The 27,383-nt window shown below is 42.3% G+C and overlaps 2 protein-coding genes across 4 annotated transcripts in view; one reads left to right on the top strand and one right to left on the bottom strand.

The window, feature by feature from the left end:
• The first annotated feature begins 4,865 nt into the window (after positions 1-4,865).
• On the top strand, positions 4,866-13,826 carry LOC124868831. The gene is made up of 5 exons (XM_047366443.1): positions 4,866-5,039; positions 6,239-6,595; positions 10,119-10,478; positions 12,461-12,570; positions 13,027-13,826. Exons 1-5 carry the CDS (start codon positions 4,979-4,981, stop codon positions 13,234-13,236), a joined length of 1,098 nt encoding a protein of 365 aa, XP_047222399.1. The 5' UTR covers positions 4,866-4,978; the 3' UTR covers positions 13,237-13,826.
• Positions 13,827-14,236: 410 nt separating this feature from the next.
• The window catches only part of tnrc6c2 (trinucleotide repeat containing adaptor 6C2), a 62,220-nt gene continuing 49,073 nt past the window's right edge, over positions 14,237-27,383 (bottom strand). For all 3 annotated transcript variants that reach the window (XM_047366440.1, XM_047366441.1, XM_047366442.1), the window contains 4 exons: positions 26,652-26,867; positions 25,240-25,313; positions 24,914-25,053; positions 14,237-21,332 (listed from right to left, as the gene is read on the bottom strand). In XM_047366440.1, coding sequence (XP_047222396.1) covers positions 20,984-21,332; positions 24,914-25,053; positions 25,240-25,313; positions 26,652-26,867 — 779 coding nt within the window. In that variant the 3' untranslated portion in view covers positions 14,237-20,983. The remainder of the gene's footprint in view (positions 21,333-24,913; positions 25,054-25,239; positions 25,314-26,651; positions 26,868-27,383) is intronic.

Below are 27,383 nucleotides of genomic sequence, written 5' to 3'. Positions count from 1 at the left end.
ATACATTCACAGAGGATATGATAGAATTTAGTGTTAAGATAAACATTCAAAATATGTATATTTTTAATTGGCTTCAGACTTATTAAACCACTACTGAAATAAATGCATAAAGCCATATCTAGACACTGCTAGAGCTTGATTACTTGAACCTTTTGTATATTATAAAGTTTTCTGGTTGGTGATAAGTTTACCTTTAGAAGTACAAGTACAGCATTTTGTTTTCTTTCAGTTGACAGTTAATTTTTTTTCCTGATAAATGAATTGTATCCACATGTACGAGTTATCTTGTGTGTTAAAATAGAAATTCATGCTGTCCTGTAAAGACCAGTTGCTTTTTGGAACCACTGTGATGTTTAAATAAAATGTGACACTGGTGTCGAGTATAACAGTGCATTATAAATAAATTACAGTATTGCTTTCATGCCATTTGTCATTTTTAATTTCCAGGCTTACACCTGAACATGAAAATCCACTGGGATTCTTGACACGACAGGCCTTTACACAAAGTAGTGCACCACCTAGTGGCCAATGGGGATTTACAGTGTTGGATGAGATTCTGTACTGCTCAGAGTAAGAGCGCTACTGAGGGCTGCAGGGTATAGATCACCTGGTTTCAAATATTTAAATACTAGAGTTCAGCACCGAGGGTTTTGATACCTAAATACTAGGGCTTAGAAGTAATAGCAGTACATCTCTTAAAATACAAAAATATTTGGTTATACTTTTAATGGTTTGGTGAGCATTTATAGGTAGGGCTGTTTCATGTAAATGAAGTTCAGATTATTGCTGGTAACAAAACGTTTTTGTTTTTTTTTACTATCCACATGACCTGAGGGCAGCATATCCCTGAGAATTTAAACAGTTCTATCCAGTAGTGGATACTCAGTAAAATCAGGAATCTAAACTTTGGGTACATGCTCTAATTTTTTCCTAGGCTTGTTTGGGAGCTTACTCCTGGCAGGGTGTAAGTTTCTAAGTACTGCAGAAATAAGCTGAGGAAGAAGCTTCAGCCTGATGCTATCCATCCATTATAAAGTTTCTCTGGGACTATTCATAGTTGATTTGAGCTGAAGTAAGAGCACATATATGGTTTTTATTTAATGCAATTGATAATATTGTCTGCTAATGTGCTCAAATAGTCAAAGGACAATCTCTAGTTAAATTTTAATTTCTCATTTGTTTTCTGATGAGATCAAAAACTGAAAATGAGAACAGCTTTTCTTCAGTTTTTGTGTTTCTGTCACATTAAAATATTTCAGCTCATGAAAAAACATTTTGGACAAAGATAACTTGGGTAAATACACTTCAAAGATGTGTATTTTTGTGATGTAATGTTTTTTTCCTCATTTATCAGAGGGAAACAAACTGTCCAAACCAGCCTGGTCCTTTGTGGAAAAGTAATTGTCCCCTAAACCAACAATAGCTGCCATTAAGCATTTATGATAACTCAAAATAGAAATATCCTTTATTAAGGTAAATTGTAGTGTACCAGCAGCAAATTAACAAGCAAATGCAGATTCACACAAAGGTAAAATATAAGAATGAGAGTCCGTACAGTAAGGGCAAATGTACGACATAAAATAAGATACTCCGATTCAAAGAAATGTGCAACGGAGTAGGGTAATTGTTTTGATTTTCTATGTTGTTTAAAATGATAATTTAAAAACAATTTACAAAAATTTACAAAATACCATTTACAACAGTATGGAAAAACTGCAAAAAACAGCAGGGTTGTGAACACTTACTGAGTTTGTTGAGAGCAGTGAAGGTTATAAACAGCTGCTGGAAGGAAGGATCTGCGTTTTGGACACAATGTGTTTCAATTCTCAGATCTTTTAGCCTACTTCCTGTTGTCATACAGCTTCTGCTTAAGTAACTTTATTTTAGTTGTCTGGCAGCATTTAGGTCTGGGTGTTGTGACACAGTTAATTCAAAATTTAATAAGGTAAGTAATTACTTAATTTTCCCCACAAATTTAGGGTTTAGTGTCAGGAAAGAAAAACCAAAATTCAGGGTCTCAGAAAATTAGAATACTGTGAAAAAATTCATTATTGGAAACTCATGGTGTCAAACCCTAATCAGCTAAGTAACTCAAAACTCCTGCAAATGTTTCCTGAGCCTTTAAACAGTCTCTCACTCTGGGCCACAGGCCACACAATCATGAGGAAGACTGCTGACTTGACAGATGGCCAAAAGATAATCATTGTTACCCTCCATAAGGAGGGTAAGCCACAAAAGGTCTTTCCTAAGAAGCTGATTGTTCACAGAGTTCTGTACCCGAGCATAATAACAGAAAATTGAGTGGAAGGAAGAAATGTGGTAGGAAAAGGTGCACCAACAACAGGGAAAATCACAGCTGAGAGGATTGTCAAGCGAAATCCATTCAAGAATTTGGGGGAGCTTCACAAGGAGTGGACTGAGGCTGGAGTCAGAGCATCAAGAGCCACCGAACACAGACGAAAACTAGACATGGGCTACAAATGTCACATTCCTCATGTCAAGCCACTCCTGCACCAAAGACAATGTCAGAAGCTTTTAACTAAGGAGAAAAGGAACTGGACTGTTGCTCAATGGTCCAAAGTCCTGTTTTCAGGTGAAAGTAAATTCTGTACTTCATTTGGAAATCACGGTCTCAGAGTCTGGAGGAAGAGTGGAGAGGCAGACTGTACTTTTTGAGGAAGGTTAATATTTTAGTCATCAAAGCAAAGGGTGGCTACAAAGTTCGTTCGTTCGTTCGTCGTCTTCCGCTTATCCAGGACCGGGTCGCGGGGGCAGCAGACTCAGCAGAGACGCCCAGACGTCCCTCTCTCCAGACACCTCCTCCAGTTCCTCCAGGGGGAGCCCAAGGCGTTCCCAGGCCAGCCGAGAGACATAGTCCCTCCAGCGTGTCCTGGGCCGTCCCCTGGGCCTCCTCCCGGTGGGACGTGCCTGGAACACCTCCCGAGGAAGGCGTCCAGGAGGCATCCGGTATAGATGCCCGAGCCACCTCAACTGGCTCCTCTCGATGTGGAGGAGCAGCGGCTCTACTCCGAGCTCCTCCCGGATGGCCGAGCTCCTCACCCTATCTCTAAGGGAGTGCCCGGCCACCCTACGGAGGAAGCTCATTTCAGCCGCTTGTATCCGTGATCTCGTTCTTTCGGTCATGACCCAAAGTTCATGGCCATAGGTGAGGGTAGGAACGTAGACCGACCAGTAAATTGAGAGCTTTGCTTTTCGGCTCAGCTCTCTCTTCACCACAATGGACCGGCACAGCGCCCCCATTACTGTGGCAGCTGCACCGATCCGTCTGTCGATCTCCCGCTCCATTCTTCCCTCACTCGTGAACAAGACCCCGAGATACTTAAAGTCCAACCCCATCTCCTTGAGAGGGGTTGGACTCTCTTCTACTCTGGAGTGGCCCACGGGGAGAGGCGGCGGGCTGGTGTGGGTTTGCTTGTTGCCCCCCAGCTCAGCCGTCTCGTGTTGGGGTTTACCCCAGTGGATGAGAGGGTTGTATCCCTGTGCCTTCGGGTTGGGGAGAGGTCTCTGACTATCATTTCAGCCTACGGGCCGAGTGGTAGTGCAGAGTACCCTGCCTTCTTGGCGTCCCTGTCGGGGGTGCTGGATAGTGCCCCTCCCGGGGACTCCATTATTCTGCTGGGGGACTTCAACGCCCACGTGGGGAACGACAGTGACACCTGGAGAGGCGTGATTGGGAGGAATGGCCTCCCCGATCTGAATCCGAGTGGTGTTTTGTTATTGGACTTCTGTGCTAGTCACGGATTGTCCATAACGAACACCATGTTCAAACATAAGGGTGTCCATCAGTGCACTTGGCACCAGGACACCCTAGGCAGGAGGTCGATGATCGACTTTGTTGTCGTATCATCAGACCTTCGGCCGCATGTTTTGGACACTCGGGTGAAGAGAGGGGCTGAGCTGTCCACTGATCATCACCTGGTGGTGAGTTGGATCCGCTGGAGGAGGAGAAAGCCGGACAGACTCGGCAGGCCCAAGCGCATAGTGAGGGTCTGCTGGGAACGCCTGGCGGAGCCCTCGGCCAGGGATGTATTCAACTCCCACCTCCGGGAGAGCTTCGACCAGATCCCGGGGGATGTTGGAGACATAGAGTCAGAGTGGACCATGTTCTCTGCATCTATTGTCGATGCTGCTGCCCATAGCTGCGGCCGTAAGGTCTGCGGTGCCTGTCGTGGCGGCAATCCCAGAACCCGGTGGCAGTAAGGGATGCTGTTAAGCTGAAGAAGGAGTCCTATCGGCTGTGGTTGGCTTGTGGGACTCCTGAGGCGGCTGACGGGTACCGTGAGGCCAAGCGTGCTGCGGCCCGGGCTGTGGCAGAGGCAAAAACTCGGGCCTGGGAAGAGTTCGGTGAGGCCATGGAGAAGGACTACTGGTTGGCCTCGAAGCGATTCTGGCAAACCGTCCGACGCCTCAGGAGGGCTACAAAGTTCTTTTACATTAATCATAAAAATTAAGGAAGCCTGTATATATGTGTCTGGGGGTGATGCAATTTATCACTGACAAACATAACCACACTTCCTGTGCACGGATGGACTGTCAGCATTGTTTCGTCTGGGATATTCAAATAATTGTCACAATACATTTTGAAGAAGTGAAGCAATTGATGCAAATTTTTAAGACTTTATTAATTTATGTGAACAGAAAAGCAAAATCATCTTAACACAATAAGATACTCTAACTGCTACAGTGTTGCTAATGCCTGATATTATAAAATGTTTCTATTTCTGTGACCGTTTCTGCATTGAAAGACGAATGGTTTGACTACATCTTTATTGTGTTTGTGTGCTTCCTCTTGCACATGCCTTGAGGTTGGAAGGTGGAGCTACATTGGGTTCCTCTTGGTTTCATTTACGGTCGCCCAGACTTTTGTCTCATCTGTTTGAACCATCCACATGCATGCTGTCATGGTTTGCATCACTGTCTTCCTTCAAAATCAGTTTTAGTCCTGGAGGCATTGAAGATGACTGGGATCCGGTACCTGGCTTCTCTGTGGATTGTGGTCATCACACTCAGTGGGTTTGGTAAGTTGGATGCTGCTGATTTAGTTCAAGGTATACCAATTTAGGTTACTTTCTTCTCATTGTAAAAAATGAATGTCATGTTGGAAGAATACCTCCAGATGACAAAAACACACTGGATCATTCCTGTTTTTCTTTTGGGTTTTTAAAACTATGTCAAAACGGCTTCAGAGTTCCTTTAATGTAAACGTAATTAAATAGGAAATTGGTGTAATCTACTTTTTGAAACAGTTTTTGAACTACATCTCTATGATATGCCAATAAAACTCAAACCTTAGCTGTACGTGCAAAAGCACCATCTAGACGTAAATATTGAACCTTTAAATTATAATCCAGAACATTAGAATTAGATGACAGAAATGTATTAAAATGATAAATTATGTGAAATGAAAAATGAATAACGCACGCAGACATAAAAGCTAGTGGAAAAACAAATTGTGCACAAAGGTGCTTCAGCTCTCTTAAAGCTCTGACTTTGGGTGTTTGGTGCGGGTTGTGGGTACGATCATGGCTTCCCCAAAATAGACGTTGATGTGAATGAGATAAAAAAAAGCATCAGTGCTAGGAAAAAAAATCTAAGATCCAACTTTTACAGACTTAGTTGACTGACACCTACTGCTATACTGCTTACCCTTCTAGATGCTTTGAGGTCACGACCCAGAAAATCCCACTTTTAAACAAGGAATATAATGACAGCACTTTAACCGCTAATAAAGGCCTACTGCGTATCTCCTTGTCGGTAGTTCTTCTAAAATGTATAGTATAAATTTGATTTGCCATTACTGTTTTTGTTTAACTTGATTTTTGAAGCGATTATGTATCCCCTTAACATTTCACTCCTTTAAAAGGGAGCCTACCTTCACATCAAGAACCACAGATCTAAAAAATAATAGCTACTGGGGTGATGTTTTAATAATTGCATTTCTGATTATTCTGACCTCTAAAACGATATACCTCCTACTGACTGTCAAAAAAGAGAAAAATGTCAGCGTCACTGTTTTTGTATAAACTTTAAACCACATCTTTAAAAGTTAGACTATCTTTTGTTATAAATCGCAGATTTTTTTTTTTTGTCAAGTCTTTTTTTCCAAAAATGAAAAAAAAAATAAACAGAAATAAATCATTATAAACAAAACAAACAAACAAACAAAAATGAGTTATGCGTATTTAATTTGTGCCACTTTCTTTTTGTCTCCTTCCAGTTTTTTGCAGCGAGGTTTCGTTCGTGGAGCGGCTGGAGGGAGAGTCGGTACTGGTCCCCTGTCACATGGAGCCGAGAGGCTCCCTTCGGCCCTTCGGCCTCTACCTGAGGCGCACCTGGCTCCGTCCCACTGAAGTTTTCTTCAAGTACACCCAGAACGACGCCTCTGTGAACGAGTCCTTCAGAGACCGAGTGACCGTCAGCGGAGACCCGAGCGACCGCGCCGTCAATGTGACCATCTCCCAGCTCAGAGCCGCCGACACAGACCACTACATCTGCGAGTTTATGGTGGAGAGAGTTGGCTCTGTGGACGAAAAGATTCAAGGAAGCACTGAAACCTTCCTCTATGTTACCGCTGGTGAGCCTCCTTTCTCTCACTCCATCTCTCTTTCGCTTCTTCAAACCATCCGTTAACAGGATTCCTGTGAATCCGCGAAGAAGTGAAACCTCCAGAAACCACTGGCTGTGCAGAGACGTTTATAAGGGCAGGGGCTCCAGCCCCCTTAGAACCCCCCCAAATTTGACTTGAGATTATTAAAAGTTAATGATTATATGGCATCAGAGGCTTTTTTTCAGATCCTGAAAGATAAAATAACATGTTCTATGAATTATTTGGAGCGAACAATAAGTACTTTTAAACAGCTGGAGCAAAACACTGAGATAAACAGAAAAAAAATGGTTAACTTTATATGTTTGCGATGTATTATTAGCTCATCTGCTCTAACAGAAAATATTTTTAGTTGCTTTTTTTCATAAATTATAACAAACACATTCCATATCTCCCTAAAATGACAAGCTGGATTATCTTCACCAGCCGGATTTTGTGAAGGTAACCGTTCAGCTGTGCTGTTACTGGGTAAGAAGGCACGTTTTCCCTTTCTGCTGTACTCAGCCGTACTCCTCTGACTAGCGGATGAAAAAACTGTTAATATTTGCACGACTGCTGAGCTAAGACACCGTAAAACCATCACTGGCCACCTCATGAGATCAGGGACCATGCAAGCTCTAAAACTGACAGTGTTTAAATGGTTTTAGGTCTGGCAGCAACTTCCTCAGAATTGCTGCACAAACAATTAGCGAGCTGATCATATGACTAAGATATTAAATATCTTTTAAATATTACTTAATCCTGACCCTGTCTGGCCAGTTTTAGGATTATTTTATGTAATTTTCTTATTGAATGGAACCATTAATGTGATGCCAAGCCACCCTTAATCAGAACTAGCTCCACATTTAGTTTAAGGAGGCTAAAAGTGAATTTATTAAACACTGAACTAAAATCTCACATGAACGAGTTCTTGTATTGAGTATCAAATATTTGGATTGTAGAATCTGTTTAATTCTCTCCTAATGCAGCAAATTCATAACAAAGATCAGTGATCAGCTTATATCAAATTTCCAAACTATCTGCCTGACCCTTAATATATCAGAAAATTATATTCAGACTGAAATAAATGTCACTGACCAATAAGGTGCCAGGAGCCAAGGACAGGAACATAAACACTTAAACACCTTTTGGTAATACGTGGCACTCAGAGTGCTACACTAGAGCCACATTCACCCAGTCACACTCACACACATTCATATAACGATACTCAGATTGGTAAGCAACTTGGCTTGCCCAAGGGAACATCAACATGTGACAGGGGGAAGCTGGAATTGAACCCACAACCTTCTGATTGCAACTACTTGAGCCACAGTCACCCCTAAAAATCTAATTCTCCCAGTAGGGTTGTAAGTATAATGTGACTACCCAGTAATGTTGCAAATTATTGTGTTTAGATGTCCAGTAAAGGTGTGCTCATAAGTTTACATAGTCTGGAAGAATCCAGTTTTTGTTTTGGCCTTTTTCAGAGAAGAAAAATGACGATACAGAATGATTGGTTGTTGAGTGAAGACATTTATTTTAATCATAATGACAACAGAAAGTACCCAAATGACCCTAATCAAAAGTTTACATGACCTGGTTCTTCATACTGTGTATTTCCCCCTTTACATCAATGAAGGCTTGATGTGCGTTTGAGATCCGCCTCAAGTGGCACAATGATGCTGAGATAAGGGCCCCGAGATGCAAATCCAGAACCATCGCTTTTTCCTGCTGTATCCAGCGACAGGTCGATTGGCCTTGCGTCATGTTGACAATGTCCAAGTTCTTCCAAGCGCAACATCTGGGCTGATGAGTGCAAATGTTTTCACAGAAGCAGTTATGTTTTTTGTTGTTGTTGTATGTTTGTTTTTTTGTGGCACTGGTGGCCTTTATTTTATTATTTTTTTACCGTAAGCAGACAGGAAATGGTAGAAAGAGCGGGGGAAGGGTGTGCAGAAAATGTGTGGCATGCTTAAACCCCTACACCACCTGCACCATGCCCAGAAGCAGTTATGTTTTACCATCTTTGCTGAAGAATACCTGTGAACAGTCGCTCTCACTTTACTCCAGTTATGCTCTACTGGCTTCAAGCCCATACTAAATACCTCTTTTCTTGCTTGCGTGCCTCCTGTCATGGTAAAAAATAAAAATAATCAAGTTGCAATCTGGTGGTTTCAGAGTCTGACACATACATTATTAGCTAGTTAATTCACATCCGTAGTTAGACACAAATAAGTCACCTTTTAAACCACTAAGCACTAAAACAAAAGGTGGCTTTGAGATGTTTCCGTGAAAAAGAGTGCAAAGCAACCCCACAACATCACACCTCCTCCATGCTTCACGGTGGGAACCAGGCATGTAGAGTCCATCCGTTCACCTCTTCTGCGCCACACAAAGACACGGTGGTTTGGTGGTTGGAACCAAAGATCTCAAACTTGGACTCATCAGACCAAAGCACAGATTTCCACTGGTCTAATGTCCATTCCTTGTGTTCTGTAGCCCAAACAAGTCTCTTCTGCTTGTTGCCTGTCCTCAGCAGTGGTTTCCTAGCAGCTATTTTACCATGAAGGTCTGATTCACACAGTCTCCTCTTAACAGTTGTTCTAGAGATGTGTCTGCTGCTAGAACTCTGTGTGGCATTGACCTGTTCTCTAATCTGAGCTGCTGTTAACCTGTGATTTCTGAGGCTGGTGACTCGGATGAACTTATCGTCCGCAGCAGAGGTGACTCTTGGTCTTCCTTTCCTGGGGCGGTCCTCATGTGAGCCAGTTTCTTTGTAGCGCTTGATGGTTTTTGCGACTGCACTTGGGGACACTTTCAAAGTTTTCCCAATTGTTCGGACTGACTGACCTTCATTTCTAAAAGTAATGATGGCCACTCGTTTTTCTTTACTTAACTGCGTTTTTCTTGCCATAATACAAATTCTAACAGTCTATTCTGTAAGATTATCAGTTGTGTACTGTATCCACCTCCTGCACAACACAACTGATGGTCCCAACCCCGTTTATAAGGCTTGAAATCCCGCTTATTAAACCTGACAGGACACACCTGTGAAGTGAAAACCATTTCAGGTGACTACCTCTTGAAGCTCATCAACAGAATGCCAAGAGTGTGCGGAGCAGTAATCAAAGCAAAAGGTGGCTACTTTGAAGAACCTAGAATATAAGACATATTTTCAGATGTTTCACACTTTTTTGTTCAGTATATAATTCCACATGTGTTAATTCATAGTTTTGATGCCTTCAGTGTGAAGCTACAATATTTATAGTCATGAAAATAAAGAAAACTCTTTGAATGAGAAGGTGTGTCCAAACCTTTGGTCTGTACTGTATATATATATATATATATATATATATATATATATATATATAAATATATATATATATATATATAAATATAAATATATATGTACTATAAAACCTTATGAGAGGCGTTTGGCTCCATATAATCATCTATTTTTTAAGTGATTATGTCCCAGATGTTACATTGCTTTTATTCCTTTTTCTCCCTGGAGATGTCCCGGGCTCCATGGACATAGACCCGATACCAACGTGCGCCGGGGGTTCGGCTGTGCTTCCCTGTCACACCCCGAACAGGGAAGGCTCGGCTGTGGAAGGTGTGATTCTGAGCAGACAAAGGGGCCGCGCCCCCGTCCAGGTGGCCTACCATTCACAGCAACACCTCAGTTCTCTCTTCCCCACTGAGAGGGTCCAGCTGTCGTCTGCGCCCAGACCCGGCGGCATCACCTTCCATGTGACCCTGCTGCAGCTCCAGCCCGAGGACAGCGGCCTCTACAGCTGCCAGCTGCTCCTACGAGGCAGGCCCAACAGCAGCACCAGTCTAAGGGGTCAAGTTTTCTTTATTTCTGTGCAAGGTGGGTGACACCACAGAGGGAGCTGGTTACCACCTGAGAGGTGTGTTTGGAATCTTAGGCATGTACTCACTTCACTGTATTGTAGTGGCAGGATTCCAATTCAGACTTTGACATAGCCAATAATCATTCATTACATGTATAATTAATTATGCATTATTTCTTATCTTTTGGATTTCTACATCCCACAAAATAAGATTCTTAAAAACAACAAAACTTTTTTTTTCACAGCTCTCAGTGGTGGTTCTAGACTAGTCTGCAACCTTTACAAATATTGCCCTCAGTCCAACTAAATGAAACTCATTTAGAGCTGCAAATGTTACACAGTCTTTGGGAAAAATACAACTTATAATTTTTGATAATTATCTACCATAGGCGATTTGTTTTCATTTTTAGAGAACCACCATTTTATTTCTGTTTTTAGGTTTTAAAATAAAGAAAAACACAAAGCCTTTGTAAAAAAAAAAAAAGAATTGAAACATTTTCTTCAATTTTTGACAATTGTGAAAAAAATATGTAGAAAAACAAAGCACTGTTTCCAACCTAATGGCAAGAAAAATACTTTTAAAAAACATTACTGTTACTCTAAGTGTCATTCTGTTGTGGATATTTAATGCAGTTATTCTATTAAAAAACAACAAAAAAAACCTAAAAGCTCCATCATTTATGAAATCTATATTTAAAAACAAAAGAGCCACTTATGGCTTCGGAGTCACTGGTTGCAGACCCCGTCTAGAAAAAAATAAAATAAAAAATAGCACCAGTCTGTTGCTTTTCATCATTGGACTGCTTCTTCACACACTGCACACAGATGCACTCACATTCACTTGCTAGCAATCTCAAGCAAGCTCTGCACTGGTGGCAACATGATTCTCCTCAGTGGGTGATAGTTTTGGACACTATCGTATATCATGAAGCCTTTTCCACTGTGAATCATCTCTGCTTGAATCCTAACAAGATGGACAGCTGCAACTACAAACTTATCAAGACATGGCCTTCCACATAAAGACCTGGTAGGATGTTCAATACAACTCTGGAGGAGCTGCAGAGTTGTATCAGTTCAAGTCAGTTTATTTATATACCACCAATTCAAAACACATGCACTTCACAATTAAAAAAACAAATTCAATCCAATCACGCTGACAGATTCTTGGTCAAGTACATCCATTTGCAGTTGATCCTAATGATCAAACAATGCAGTTAAGTTCAGTTTATTATTCAAATTATTCAGTTCCAAAGCTCTGGGGGAAGAATCTCCCAACACGACAACTATAAGTTGTGTTCCTCAAACTGGTCTTTATGGAAGATTGGAAAAAACAAAGTCAAGTGTTGAAATAAAGCTATAAAAAGTTCTGTTTTCAGTTTTCCACAAGCCATGTTGTTGACACAGCAAACGTGTTAGGTGCTCTGGTCAAATGAGACCAAAATTAAACTTTCTTGCCTACATGCAAGTCTGACAGAAAACACCGTCCTTATAGTCCAACACAATGGTGGCAGCATCATGCTGTGGGGAGGATTTACTTCATCAGGGACAGGGAAGCTGGTTTGAGTTGATGTGAAGATGGATGGAGTTAAATACAAAACGTTCACACAGTCAGTTGTCAGGGATTAGAATCTGGTTGTAAATTAACTTTGACCTTCAGGAAGTCACTCTTCTGCTGTGTTTTTATCTCCTGCCAACAGCATGCGTCTCTTGATCACATCAGTGACCCTGCATGGTGATGACCTGTTTGTGCATTCTCATTCATTAACGGTTTGGCTGCTCATCTTTCCATCTTAAATATTACTCCTCTCAACAGTAACTGGTGTCCCCCTTCAAATAACAATACATTCACACTGCAGACTCAGTAGGAAGGAAGTTTGTGGTTTCTGCTTTGCAGCCATCATACATGGGGTGTTATTCTATTTGTTATCACGTGGTGTTTTTATCTCATACAATCACTCGTCGTTATTGTGATTGTGTGTGTATGTATGTTTTTCTGCAGACGATCGATGCGGCTGCTCCAGCTACCCCACGCTGATCTATGCCTTGACAGGTGCCGTGGGCGTCCTCCTCCTCCTCCTGATCCTAGTTGGATGTGTGGTGGTTTTTAAAGTGAGTGGTCTTGGAGGTTGCGTTCTGCTGGTGTGACACCATACTCAAACAAGGGAGAGATATGGGGTGAGGAAGGGGAGGGGGCTACAAACAGCACCTGGTAGATGAGGGCGTGCCAGAAGACTTCCTCTCCAGCTTACCACAAAAACCACACTGATTTCATAAGTTCTCCTACATGCTGTCAGCATGTTTTTCTAAACGTTTAGAGACAGAAATTGAACTTTGGTTATTTGTTTCACAATATTAGTTGATTTATATGGTTACTAATAGGAAGAGTCAGTTTTTCATACTTTCCTCTTGGATTTAAGCTCCTTTGGGGTTTTTAAATAAACAGACGCCATGTGGGGAGAGAATGACAAACTCTGATTTTGACACAGGAAATCGAGAGTTCGCTTCTACATAATTTGTTCAGCTCACTGATTTGTTTTTCTCCCGTCTTGTCTCGATGGTGTTCAGGGTAAAGCCTCCCAGAGGCCCAAGTCACAGTCTCAGGCACCCATCTACGAGGAGATGATCGGGGTGCAGTCTCCCAGCCGAAAACTGGCCACTCTACGTCTGGAGGAAGTCGAATCCTCAGAGTACAAAAACTGCCCGGTGAAGAAGGCCAGCTCTGGAAACCGTTATGAAAGCCCAAGTGGGGCTCTCTTTCCAAGGAGGGATTCTTAAAAATGACATGTTAGACCAGCATGAGGGCAACCCAACCGTTCTGAAATTCACAGGACTCTTTCACATCTTCGTTGGCTGTCAGAAAATATATTTTAGCGACCTCCAAACTAAAGAAAAGGTATATTCCCCTCCCAGGCTTCTTCTGTTTTTTTTTTGTTTTTGCTTGTTTTTTTGCCACATTGAAAGGGTTCAGATCATCAAACATAGTTTAGTATCAGACGAAGCGAACATGAGTAAATACAAAATGCAGTTTTCAGATAAGAATTTAATGGAAGCTTTTCAAACCAACATGGCTATAAGTGGAAAAGTAATTCCCCCCTTCGTAACATCGTACATTAATCATATTTACCCAAATTTTTCTGGAAAGTGGATTTTCATTTCATAGGTCACTCTGTCCTGACTACTGTCATTTAGGTGTGACAAAAAACAGAGGAAATCTAGAAGGGGGCAAATACTTTTCACCAGACTGTATATATAAATATCAAGAGACAACTCAATGCAATTCCCTCAGTGTTATTTTATTTTTATTTTATAAAAAGTGTTTAATCAACATTTTTAACAAATGAAAATAAAAATCGGGTGATTCCGTTTTCATTTGTGCCTCACTTGAAATAGACTCTCACCAGTGGGGGGAAGCTGGGGTCCACCCTACGGGGTGATGGTGGTCAGTTGATAGTATTTATGCACCACCCCAATAAAAGTCATCTCAAGACACTTTAGAGGGAAACAGCAATATATAAGACTATATGTCAATCAGTCATAACATTATGTCCACGTACAGGGGAAGTAAGTACAGATATCTTTGTCATGGTAACTATTTTGTCTTTAAAACCGATACATATGAAGCAGGAAAAATTGGATCTGAGAGTTTACCAAGGGTCAAATTGGGATGGTTAGCAGACCAGTAAATCTGTTGGGCTTCTTCTTGACACTCAGACAACAATTATGAGTGGTACTCTAGCGGACAGGACACACACAAAAAAAAGGACAGAACAACAAGTAACAGCCAAGAAAATGTGTATTTTATTAATATAGTCTGAAAGAAGCTCCATAACTCATGGAAACGTTGTTTTTTTTTTTTCCAATGCATGTTTTTAACAATCACATTCTATGAGGAGAAAAAAAGAACATTAAAAGCCACAACTTTGCATTTCATGTACAGACATTTTTCTTTAATGTTTTTTTCCCAAAGTGAAGAGAAAGGCAACGTACCCCCAACCCACTCCACTCTGACCCTCCCTCCTCTCCCTAAAAAACAGACAGCCTTAAAAGTCATGGGATTTTTTTCAGAACAACCCACAGTGCTTTAGCAGAAAGATAAGCGCTCATTGGTTAAGGATTACACAGCATGATGACGCAATGTAAAGTTTAGCTTAAACATTAGATAAAGACAGGGCTTTGGCGGGGGAGGGGGGTGACGACAAACAAAACAAAAAACGAAAATAACCCCGAAACATCCAACCCCCCGATGCCCAGAGTCTTGTTGCCAAACACCTGCAGTACATCTGCAGGTGTTTGGACTTGTCCCTCCCACTTTTGTGCATAGATCAGAATCCTTTTTACAACCAGCTCCATCCCTCCTCTTCAAAACCACCAGTTACATGGGAGGACATATTATCTCAGTCACAGGAACATACTACAGACAGGAGAGATGATTAAAAGAACAATAAATGGCTTGCACAATGCTCCCGAACAACTGGATGGAAAATGAAAACAGGTGAAAACATTAAAGAAAAAATAAAACACTTGTTGTAATTTTAATGAACTGATCATCGTTTCAATGTAAAGCAATTTCTACTTGGATTTCTCATGTAAAGCGCTCCACTTTTCGCAATAAAATTGATTCTCAGTCTTATTTGGTAAACATGTAACTTCTATAAACATTTTTTTGTAGTTTTAATGAAACTATGGTCCTCTTTCTATTCCGTAAACTAATAAACCTTCAGTGATTGCTTGGAGTAGAATAGTTTGTCAGTTCCTTTTAGCTTTTCATCGCACTACTGTCAAAAACGCAGAACTGATGCGGTTGGAATCGGGAACCCTGGCCTTCCTGAGACGAAAAAAATCTGTTTTTTTGTTTTTATTTAATGCGTGTGCAAGAAAGTGAGCGAACTGCGTCGCTGTCTTACAGGAAACATCAAATCACAAATCAATACACGCACAGAGAGAAATAGTCACTGAAAAGAGAAATAAACTATTTTCTTTTTAAATACGACACAAACACTGATCGATCCCAGAGTTCTGAAGTAGCGTCAAATCTTTATTTTGCAAGATTTTCACATCAGTATTCGATGGAAGATGAGCTTCATCCTTTTGAAGGACTTTTTTGTTGTAGAGTCCTGTTTTTTCATTTTTAGCTTTAAACAAATGAAATGCTTGTAAACGACAGGTGGCTTTCGCAAAAGACAAAAGATAGGCACCTCTGCAATGAGTCTTAACAAACCCGTCTCCAATGCTTTATCCCTTTACGTTTCTCTGACAAGTTCATTTCTGGATTACTAGTCCTACCACGGCTATCTATGGCCACAGTTAGCTTGTTTCTTTTTTTTTTTTTTTACTTAAAAATTTTTTTTAAACTTTTTTTAATGCTTTTATTTGCTACATTTTTACGTAACTGAAACAAAACGGTGCAATATTCCATGATAATCCTCAAATGGGATTATCCCACAATAAGAGCCACTATAAGGTAGATCATTTTTACAGACAGAACGGGGGCAAAAAAACAAAGTCCTTGAGTAAACATGCACACGTGAATTGTCACCGTCTCCCCTCTGCACTTAGACGCGTTTACCTACGATTAGCCGGGCAAGGGGTAGAAGACACTCAGTGCAACATTAGAAGATAATCAGAATGAATTAGACATTAAAAAATACATATAAAGACACAACATAACACACTGAGTGGAACATAACAGCAGACCATGTGCCGAGTAGTTTTTGAGAACACATTCATACAAACATCTGAGATGAGTTCTTTTTTTCCAAATCAGTAACCTAAAGCAACACATGATATTCTCTACAAAAAAAGCCCATATATGTACCTGTCAGTCTAACAGAAAAAAATAATTACTGACTTCACATTATGCTGTTGGCGCTCTATGATTCAAGTATTTTGTTAAATAGCTTTCTTTTTTTGTAGTTTTGATATGTCTGCGATTTAACAACAGGGTGAAATATGCAACTTAGCAGGTGCTTCAGGTTGGGCTTTTTAAAATTAGGCTGATCACAAACAAATACACACACATACACAGCGTACTGTGGTACGTCTTTGAAACCAGAACGTGCATATCTAACTCAGTTTAAGAAAGACGTTGCTTTCAATCAATCAAGTATCGGTTTCCACTCGACACCAAATCCTTTCCTTCCTATCGCTTATTTGCGGGGAAAATACATATTGCTCTTTATTGGCTGTAATAAACCAGGACCTTTCAGGGGGAGAACAAAAATCTCAGAGGTCACGATCCAAGAAGTCTGAAGAGGTGATACCCCATGCGGTACTCACAGTATGTATATTTTACACATATATATATATATATGTGTGTGTTTGTGTATATGTGCACACAGTGGCGGTTCTTGCAAATATGATCTCTCACAGGGCAAGCCCTTCCCTTCTGTTGCCTCCCAACCAATTAGAATGCAGGAATTGATCAAAGATTCGAGAGCAGGAAAGAATATGGTGCAGTCCTGCAGAAAGCACGTCTTCCTACTCTCAGCACCAAGCAGGAAATGCCCACTTAACTCACGGAGGTGCCAACTATCCATTAACAGCAAATGCATTAAAGCAATAGAAAACCGTTCAGGCTACAACTGATAAAAATATGTATCTGGTCCTCGAACACCCTTTCTAATGCTGCCCTGGGCAATTGCCCATATCAAAAATTACCACTGTGTGCACAAGTGTGTGTATGCTGTGAATACATTATTTCTGGTATCTAGAGAGATATGGAGAGGAGAGCCTCTCGATGCTGGTGCAGCATGGGAAACCCCCTTCGCTGTCAGGGCTCTCCGGTCAGTACAGAATGCTGGGAGGTCCTCGGCTATTGGGTCTGTCTGAGCTTGGATCAAGGCAGTTACAGAAACAGGCAATAGTGATTTTTGCTTGTGTGCTGATGGACTCCAAGTCCTGAAAGGTAGCCTTTTCCCATTTCCTTTAATTTCAAACCTTTTTTAATATATATATTTTTTTAAGACTGTACCTCTTAAAATGTGCCTCTCTCTTCCAGTAGCTGCAGAAGAAGAGAGAGTGAGGCTGAGACAGAGGGCCTGAAGCCGTCCTGGTGTGTGGAAATGTACAGTTCAGCGGGGCCCGCTTTGAGCGGGACACGAAACACAAAAACGAGATAAATACAGGATCCACAAAACGGAGCCCCAGCCGCGGCGTCCACCCCTACAGGATGGCGGCGGTGGCGGCTGACGACCTGGACACGTTTCAGCTAGAAGTGCAGAGCTTTAACATATCATAGATCTTTTTTTTTTTTACCATTTAGATTTTTTTTAAGCATTTCTTAAGATTTTTATGTCAAACTTCATAAAAATGACATTAAAATGCAATTTTTTAATTTTTGGTTTTTAAAAAAATATGTACCCGGGATTACCCATCATCAACTGTGCACTGTAGCAAACTGAAACCCCCAAACTGAGTAAAGATTTTCTTCTTAGCAAGGGGCCTTCCCCCCAAAAAAGCTGACAAATAAAAGTCTCAGTGGATGAAGGGAGGGGATGCTGCCACTCTTTTGTTGCTCCTGCCTTCTGCACCCTCTGCAAAGGTCATCAAAGCTCCTCCAATACAGCTAACAGAAGAGATACAGTATGACACAGCTAATTCATATTGGCACAATACATTGGCAACTTTTATGTGCACTGATAGCATTAGGCCACCTTGAATGTGGATCAAAACTGGAGGCGTGAGCTCTAGAATTTTTAGTTTTGCTCTCACTGCAGAGAGGACCGATACGGAGAGCTGCCTCTAATACTGGCAAACATCAACTCCCCTACCCTGAGATTAGGCTGGACAGAAGTCTTCAGCACAGAGAGAAAAGGCCGACCTTTGATAAACGGAGGCCGGTTTGAAGTGCTGACAGGAGCTCACTGGGGGGCAAAGTTGGATTTTGGCATGCTGTAAAGAGCCCACCCCCTCACCTCTGTTCTGGTTTTCTTTTTGCATAGAAACGTATAGGAGGGTCAGTTGGTGGCTGGTCAGGAGAGGGCTACTGGGTCTGGTTGAGGTGGAGGATTAAGGAGGAGGTTACAGGGTAGCAGCCAGGCAGAGGGTGAGAAGCCTGCAGGCAGGAGGAGCAGCTCTGAATGACGGACACTCGCATCCCGACATCTGAGACTACCTTAACTTTTACGCATCAGGATACTACCTGGAAGTACTACCGAATACTGTCAAAAACAAAAGCACGAGCAGTTCAACACAATCATTAACGGTCTGTAGTATTGATCCTCGTTTTGCATTCAATACACAGGATGAATATACAGAGGCACCTCTGACCAAAGTGTTTCTGCATATGAACAGTGAAGGGCTAGTTCAGCAGCCAGTTATCTTGTAGACCACTGCATGTAGACTAATCATAAAACACACACACATTTAAAAAACAAATCATAAACAAAGATCTTTTCCAAACAATACAAAGTACACTGGCAAAAATTCCAGAAATATGACTCTTACATCTTCCAGCTAAAGTGATTTTTGTGTAAAGGACTGAGAGATGGAGGAGACGGCAGGACGACCCCCTTCCTCCTCCCAGTTGGAGATGTGTGGCAAAGAGAGTCGTGATTGGCCAGTCATTGAGGATCCCAAGAGGAGGTTCTGCACAGTAAAGAGGCACTCAGTGGACACGCCCCCCCCTTCCCAGATCCACTCATCTTCTTCTCGACTGACAACTGGAGTCTCTTACCTCCGGACCAGAACAAGGCTAATAATTTTGGAGTAACAGTGATATTCACTTTAAAACAGTTCAAAGAAGCAGTTTATTTTGTTTTTATTTCTTCGCCTCACAGCCAGCCGCGTTTCCCTTCATCCTGCTACCTGAGGAACAGCAGCTAACACGTTTCCATGGAATAGATAAAGTACGTAGAGGAGCAGGAGGTTTGCAATGTTTCCGCTGCTCTCTCTGGTTTCTTCTCTTATTGGATTGCAGTTGAAGCGTTTTGCTCTTCATAAGTGCTATGCTCAAAGTCTTAAGTCTCTTCTGTTTGTACAGTACCAAACGCAAGGAACACTCGTAGGTCTACTGCATTAGGAGAATCACCTCACCCCCACCTCCAATTTGGTATTGTGCCAAGGTAACCAGGACCATCCAATCCCGCTGCGGTTTCAGTCTCTGTTGGGTGTGGCTGTGGCATGCAGAGAGGAAGTGTGCATTGTTCTACCCAGTGTCAGTTTGCAGCAATGCACGGTTCTCCAGCTCCTCCTCCTTCCTCTGCGCTTTAGAGTTTTGTTTTTTCCCCAACAGCTTCAGAGAGATTGGAGGCCTGGAGAAGAATCAGTTTGTTTTTGTTTTTTTGAAAAAAGAAACGGGTGGGGGTGGGGTTGAAGTTCCAAAGTGTTTTGCTGAAATCAGCAACAATCATAAAAACAGCAACAAGAAAAAAAAAAAAAAAAAAAAAAACTCCCAATGGAGTGTGGACGGAAGAAAGGTTGATGGTGTATATTGCACAATGTAAATGTCACATCAAAATAAAACTGAGGAGTTCCTTTTTCCGTTTGTCCTCTGCAAATCGGCCGATTGACAACAAACAGAGCTAACAGGAGATTCGACAGAGCACCAGTAAGCGACTGGGGTCCAGGCTTTAGGGGATGATTAGATCCAACCGGACATCACAAGGTTCATGTCTTTAATCTTCTCGCAGCTCATATTTTGTAATAAATGATGACAATAAGAATTTAAAAGAAGAAAAAAAAACTTGCAGGGTTTTGCACATAAAAGTCTACAGCGGTGCAAACCCTACGCTTGAGACAAGTTCAAGGATCTGAGCAGATGATTGGTAGTGCCAGTCAGGTGGTCCGGAGCTCTTCGCTGCTTCCTGGACCCCTGGTTGGCTCAGAGGTGAACTGTGCAAGATTTCAGCTAATTCCTTACTTATTAAAAACAACCAAAAGATAAAAGCAATAATAAGTCAGGTGGCTTGGGAAGGTCCTGGGCCAGAGAGCACTTAAGGCTAATATTAGTGCTGAGAAACAAACGTCAACGAAACAATTAAAGGTCTTTGAACATCATCATTGGCCATTGATATGCAGGGAATGGTTGTTTTCAGTATTATTTTGGAAGGATTTTCATTTGTTTGTTCATATAAAAAAAAGATGGCAGCTTTGATTGCTTCTTCTAAAAACACTTCACGCAGAATGCTGCGCATACGTCTGGAAAACACCTAGAAGGGTTCTCGTGTTGTGACCAATTTCAGTTCTGTTTAAAAATGCTGTAAATGAAATCCAGTTTGCTTCTGGAAAATAATACTAAATGGAGAGGAAAAAAAGATGAATGAAAAAGAAAGAGGACCGGGGCAAAGCAGAGGCAATGGGGTCTGCAGTCTGTGTCAGGGACCCTCAGCTTTCTGATTTACAATTCACAGTTTGAAAGAGTTTCACTTGATACTGATTATCGCCACATGATTTGTTTAAGTTTTGCTCTTGCTCATTTCAACCACTTTTTCTGTTTTGGACTTTTCTTTTGCTCCTGATCATGCTGGCTCAATAGGTGCTGGTGGCGCTGATGGAGGGTTGGTGTTCCGTGGCATCGCCCCCCCTACATGGACTCCCCGCTCAGCAAATCACCAGGCAGCAGGGTGTTGATCGCGGTGGGGCTCCCAATCACACGGGCGTCCTCCCTGTTGGGTGGCCCCCACAGGCTGGAGTACTGGGGCACTCCTCCCCACAGCAGATCGCTCCCACTGGCCTTGCCCCCACCCCCGCTGCTGCTCCACTGGCCAACTGAGTGGGGCTGGGTTGCCCCGCCCATCCGATTTTGATTGCTTCCTGGGTTGGCATGCCAGCTCGTGGTGTTTGCTCCCAGCGACTGACCTTGTGCAAAGAAGCGGTTGACGTCCTCCTCCCCGGCGAACTCTGCCAGGATGGTGGTGTTTCCAAGCACGCACCTTAGAGCACAAAACACCACATTAATAGCTCACATTGAAACAGAAAATAATGGTCTTTTTCAGGGAAGACACCGCTGTATGCTCCCAAAACCAAATTCCCCATGGTTGTATTGTTTCCAGAGAAACAACTGCAGACTGAACAAACTGAAGGATCTTTGTCTTTTTTTTTTAAGACAAAAATTTCCTAAATTTGAGCTATTACTAAACTTAATGACTGCAAGTGCAGCTGATGGCAGCATGACTCCCCTCCTCCTCCTTCATGTGACTGTCCACAAGCAGAAATATCCCTGCGGTCATAATGAAAAAGCTGAAGTGCTCCAAACATGGGAAAACACCAAAAAGACAACAAGAACTTAAGGTTTCCCTCAAGTCTTCTTTATTTTCTTTCTTAGTTACAGCTGCTTGACTCATACAAAGGATATTCAGTGGGAACAGTGAGTCTGGTGAACTTCCCTGTTTTACACAGAATATTTTCACATTCTCCAGGTTCACATGTGTTTTGTGGACCTGGAGAAGGCATTCGACTGTGTCCCTCGTGATGCCCTGTGGGGGGGTGCTCCAAGAGTATGGAATCGGGGGCCCTTTATTAGGGGCCATCCGGTCTCTGTACAAGCAGAGCAGGAGTTTGGTCCGCATTGCCGGCACTAAGTCGGACCTGTTCCCGGTGCATGTTGGACTCTGGCAGGGCTGCTCTTTGTCACCGGTCCTGTTCGTAACTTTTATGGACAGGATTTCTAGACGCAGCCAAGGACCGGAGGGGGTCTGGTTTGGGGACCAGTGGATTTCGTCTCTTCCTTTTGCAGAAGACGTGGTCCTGCTGGCCCCCTCTAGCCAAGACCTACAGCATGCGCTGTGGCGGTTTGCAGCCGAGTGTGAAGCGGCTGGGATGAAGATCAGCTCCTCCAAGTCCGAGGCCATGGTTCTCGACCGGAAAAGGGTGGCTTGTCCTCTTCAGGTTGGAGAGGAGTTCCTGCCTCAAGTGGAGGAGTTCAAGTATCTCGGGGTCTTGTTCACGAGTGAGGGAAGAATGGAGCGGGAGATCGACAGACGGATCGGTGCGGCTGCCACAGTAATGGGGGCGTTGTGCCGATCCGTTGTGGTGAAGAGAGAGCTGAGCCGAAAAGCAAGCCTCTTACTGGTCGGTGTACGTTCCTATCCTCACCTATGGCCATGAACTTTGGGTCATGACCGAAAGAACGAGATCCCGGATGCAAGCGGCAGAAATGAGCTTCCTCTGTAGGGTGGCCGGGCACTCCCTTAGAGATAGGGTGAGGAGCTCGGCCATCCGGGAGGGGCTCGGAGTAGAGCCGCTGCTCCTCCACATCGAGAGGAGCCAGTTGAGGTGGCTCGGGCATCTATACCGGATGCCTCCTGGACGCCTTCCTTGGGAGGTGTTCCAGGCACGTCCCACCGGGAGGAGGCCCAGGGGGACGGCCCAGGACACGCTGGAGGGACTTTGTCTCTAGGCTGGCCTGGGAACGCCTTGGGCTCCCCCTGGAGGAGCTGGAGGAGGTGTCTGGAGAGAGGGACGTCTGGGAGTCTCTGCTGAGTCTGCTGCCCCCGCGACCCGGTCCCGGATAAAGCAGAAGACGACGAGTACGAGTACGAGTACGAGTACATTTTCTTGCATTAAAACCACAAATGTCAACGTATTTTACTGGGCTTTTATATGTTAGAACACCACAAAGTAACATGCAGTTGTGAAGGGGAAAACGTTGAAATGGTTTTTAAAATCTTACAAATACAGTACAGACAAAAGGTTTGGACACACCTTCTCATTCAAAGACTTGTCTTTATTTTCATGACTATGAATATTGTAGCTTCACACTGAAGGCATCAAAACTATGAATTAACACATGTGGAATTATATACTGAACAAAAAAGTGTGAAACAACTGAAAATATGTCTTATATTCTAGGTTCTTCAAAGTAGCCACCTTTTGCTTTGATTACTGCTCCACACACTCTTGGCATTCTGTTGATGACCTTCAAGAGGTGGTCACCTGAAATGGTTTTCACTTCTTGAAGCTCATTAACAGAATGCCAAGAGTGTGTGGAGCAGTAATCAAAGCAAAAGGTGGCTACTTTGAAGAACCTAGAATATAAGACATATTTTCAGTTGTTTCACACTTTTTTGTTCAGTATATAATTCCACATGTGTTAATTCATAGTTTTGATGCCTTCAGTGTGAAGCTACAATATTCATAGTCATGAAAATAAAGACAACTCTTTGAATGAGAAGGTGTGTCCAAACTTTTGGTCTGTACTGTATGTTCACCCTACTGAGCTGAGACCATAGAATCACCATTTGCTGCAGTTTTAGCTGCAAGTAATTTTGGGGTATTCCTGTTAATCCAAATTTGAGGTCATAGAAAATTTGAATATTACATCACAAAAATTAAAATATTTTAAACAGAAATGTCAGCCTTCTGAAAAGTCTGTTAATTTATATTCACTCAATTTTTGGTTGGGCCTCCTTTTTCATGAATTACTGCATTAATGCGGCGTAGCACGGCAGCAAGCAGTCTGTGGTTCTGTTGAAGTATAATAAAACAACGGGTTGCTTTGATAAAAGCCTTCAGGCCATCTGCATTGTTGGGTCTGGTGTTCCTCCTGACAATACTCTATAGATTCTCTATGGGGCTTCAGGTGCTGGTCAATCAAGCACAGTAACACCATGGTCACTGAACCAGCTTTCGGTACCTTTAGCAGTGTAGGCAGGTACCAAATCCTGGCAGGTGGCTGGGTTGACTGTGGACTACAGAAAACACACCAAACCATCACTGACTGTGGTATTGTCTTGGTAGGTCTGAAGGTGTCATACTCTTTCTAATTTCAGATGATGGACTGAACAGTGCTCTGTGATAGTGTTTCTCTATCCTGGCATTCAGAATCCACTGTCCTGCATGTTTTAAATGTGTCTCTGCTCCAGCACACCCAATTCACTCCTCAACATGCCCCAGAGTACTGCAGAAGGCTGTTAATCACTTATTCATGTAAGCCAAGTTAGTGGCAGCAAGGAAACACCTAAAACAAGCAGCACAGTGGGTTCTGATGACCAGGGTAGAGAACCCTGTTCTTTGAGATGTTCAAATGTTGTTTTCTAACTTCACTCATTTTTTTTCAGTGTTCCTTGGTCCTTATGATGCTGTTTGTTCACTAATAAACCTCTGAGGGCTTCACAGAACAGCTGCATTAATACTGAGATCAGATTAAACACAGGAGACTCTATTTACTAATTAGGTGACCTCTGAAGGCAACAGGTGGGCCTAGAATTTATTCAGGGGTGCCAGAGTAAAGGGGGATAAGTTCACAAAAAAACAAATGAACATCATGCATTTTTGTTCCTTAATTTTTTAGAATTATGCACAATTTTGTGTTGATCTATCACATAAAATCCCCTGAAACCCAGAGAATCTTGTAGCAGTAACGCAGCAAATGTTCAAGGGCTTTTTGGTACTTTAAATTAATGAAACGTACCCCCTCTCCCATCACCGCTCCACCTGCCTTCCTCCTATATGAGCCAGCAGCTGTTACAGAACGGGTCTCCAATGCTAATGTGGGAGTTTTAGGGAAGCTTACATGTGCAGGGACTTCTGGGCCTTGGCAGCTTCATCCTTGGAGTTGTAGCGCACCACAGCATTCCCCTGAGTCAGGTTGAGATGGAATGTAATCAGGGGGCCGTGCTGCATACACAGGGTCCTCAGAGTTGAGCCATCAATCTGACACAGACAAGGAAATAAAGAGAAAAAGTTGGATTTTCAAGTTATTATTGCAACTATTTTAATCTTATCTGCTATTTTTAGGGCTTGATCTTTTGATTCCCCCACCCCCCCAATGCAGGGTGGGGTTTGTTTCACTCCAGGTTTACTACTCTATCTTTAGGATGTACGAACGTACAAACATACCTGTGGGGTGAGATTCCTCAGCACCAGCCAGCTGCTGGTCCTGTTGGAGCTGTCGGTGCTCCATGTGGTTCCCTCTGCAACAGAAAGATGCAGACTCAGTTCGTTAAACTGCAAGTAAGAATTTTATTATTAGGAAAAGATTTAGGTGAAATTATTTCCAGCATGAAGTCATGCTTACAGCACCAAACGTGTGTGCAGATTTTTTTAGAGCAGCTTAGGGTCATGTACTTGGAAGCAGAGCTCCTGTCTGCGCTACACAAACTTTCCTCTGTTCTGCATGACAGTCGATGTTTCATGTCAAAGCAAGGTCACAGAGCTGGTAAACCCCAAAATGTCAGTTTAACAGGGTGTGTTCTGCTGACATTTCAAAAGCGAGTGATGTGAGAATACAATAGCACCTGTGAACACAGCCCCCTCCTCTGCAGCTTAACATGTGCTGGATGGGTGTGAAGAGTTACAATACAACATGGCATATGCTGATATGTGTGCTCACGAGTTTAAAGGAAATCTGTTAAAACTCAGATGTCTTCACTTCAGGAAGTTCAAGAAAAAAGTTATTAAAATTGGGGTAATTACAATAATTTTCCTAAATAAATACTGCTATTAATTGCCTAACTAATTTAATAAGACAACTGAAGATATTTTGTTACTATTATGATTTATTTTACAGTAAAATCATGATTTCCCCACCTAGAAATATGAGGATTTAAATAAATATAAACAATTTATGCCAAAGAATATTTCTGAACAGATCTTAATCGGTTTGCAGGATTTTGCTTTGTTCTGAACTGTTAAAATGAAATGAAAACATTGATAGGCATGGACAATTTGGAAAAAATACATCCTGATTTGTAATATCAAAATCATGATTTTATCACTATTTTAATAGTTAAGAATATAGATGTTAATAACATTGAGATACAGTGCACTGTTGCTACATCGCATAGGGATGTAACGGCATTATGATTATTGTGTAAATCGGTTTTCAGTTTACCTTGTGCATATATTATCAACATAATTGTTTTAATGGTAATATTTTCCTCCTCCTCCAACCAACACACACAGAATGCAGTTTGCATTTTATCTTTATTATTCTGACTATTAACCAGTTGATCTGAACTGATAAAGAGCCACTTCCTTCCTGATCAGAAGAGGTTAGTAGCTAGAAATATACTCCTATTAGACAGCTGACGGAGGCCATGAAAGACTAGATGAAGACTAGTGCCTGGCTTCCCACACAGGAACTGCCTAGTTCTAACAGACCCCCAAAACTGCATGTTATACTGGCATGGCATCTATCCTAATAGCTCACTTTGCTGAACCCTGTTAACAAAGTACTAAAACGCTTCACAGTTCAGTGTTACAGGTGTGAGAGACCACTGCATGTGTCTGAATGTGACGGATGTGCTCACCAGAAGAGTAGGAGCCGCTCCAGCCTTGAGCCAGCCCCAAAGAGCTGCCACCCCAGGTGGAGGAGGGTTTGGTGTTGGTGAGGCCGGGTGGGGGCCGGGACGGAGCGGTGGTACTGCGCGGCCCCTGGGGGACTTTCCACAACTCGTGGGACAGGGAGGCTTGGCTCTGAGCAATGGGCCCTGGAGACCAGGTGGACTTCATTTCAGATAGTTTACCTTTGGAGACGAGGAGAAAAGGGAAAACCAAGATGGGTTAACCACTATATGTTGTGTCTGATATTCAGAACTGGAAGGCGGAAAGCGTCACAAGCCTCCTCTCTACTGAAATATCAAAATAACACAAATGTGCTTCGATACTTCTAAAAGTCAGAAAAAAACATTTCTATAATTTATATAAAGTAAATCCAAATGTAAACTTCACCATTCATGCAATATAAAATGCACAAATAACAGCTGTTTCACGAATAACTGCTGTTTCACTAAAAAAAACACTCAAACCTATATGATAATCCTGTTTTTAAAGATACTGTATATATAAAAAACAATGTTGTCAGGACAAATCTCCCCCCCTCCCACTCACACACACACACGCAAACACACACACTTGCACACAGAAAACACTACATAAGGGTGTGGTACTGATGCAGGGAGGATGAGACCTGTTTTGTGGTTTTTGTTCTGAAGCACAGATTGTTCACAATCACATCAACGATGTTGTCTGGGTTTTAGAAA

The sequence above is a fragment of the Girardinichthys multiradiatus genome, chromosome 5 (genome assembly GCF_021462225.1).
Source record: "Girardinichthys multiradiatus isolate DD_20200921_A chromosome 5, DD_fGirMul_XY1, whole genome shotgun sequence".
NCBI lineage: Eukaryota > Metazoa > Chordata > Actinopteri > Cyprinodontiformes > Goodeidae > Girardinichthys > Girardinichthys multiradiatus.
Note: the sequence above shows the minus strand (reverse complement) of the source record. Positions and strands in the feature narration are given on the sequence as shown.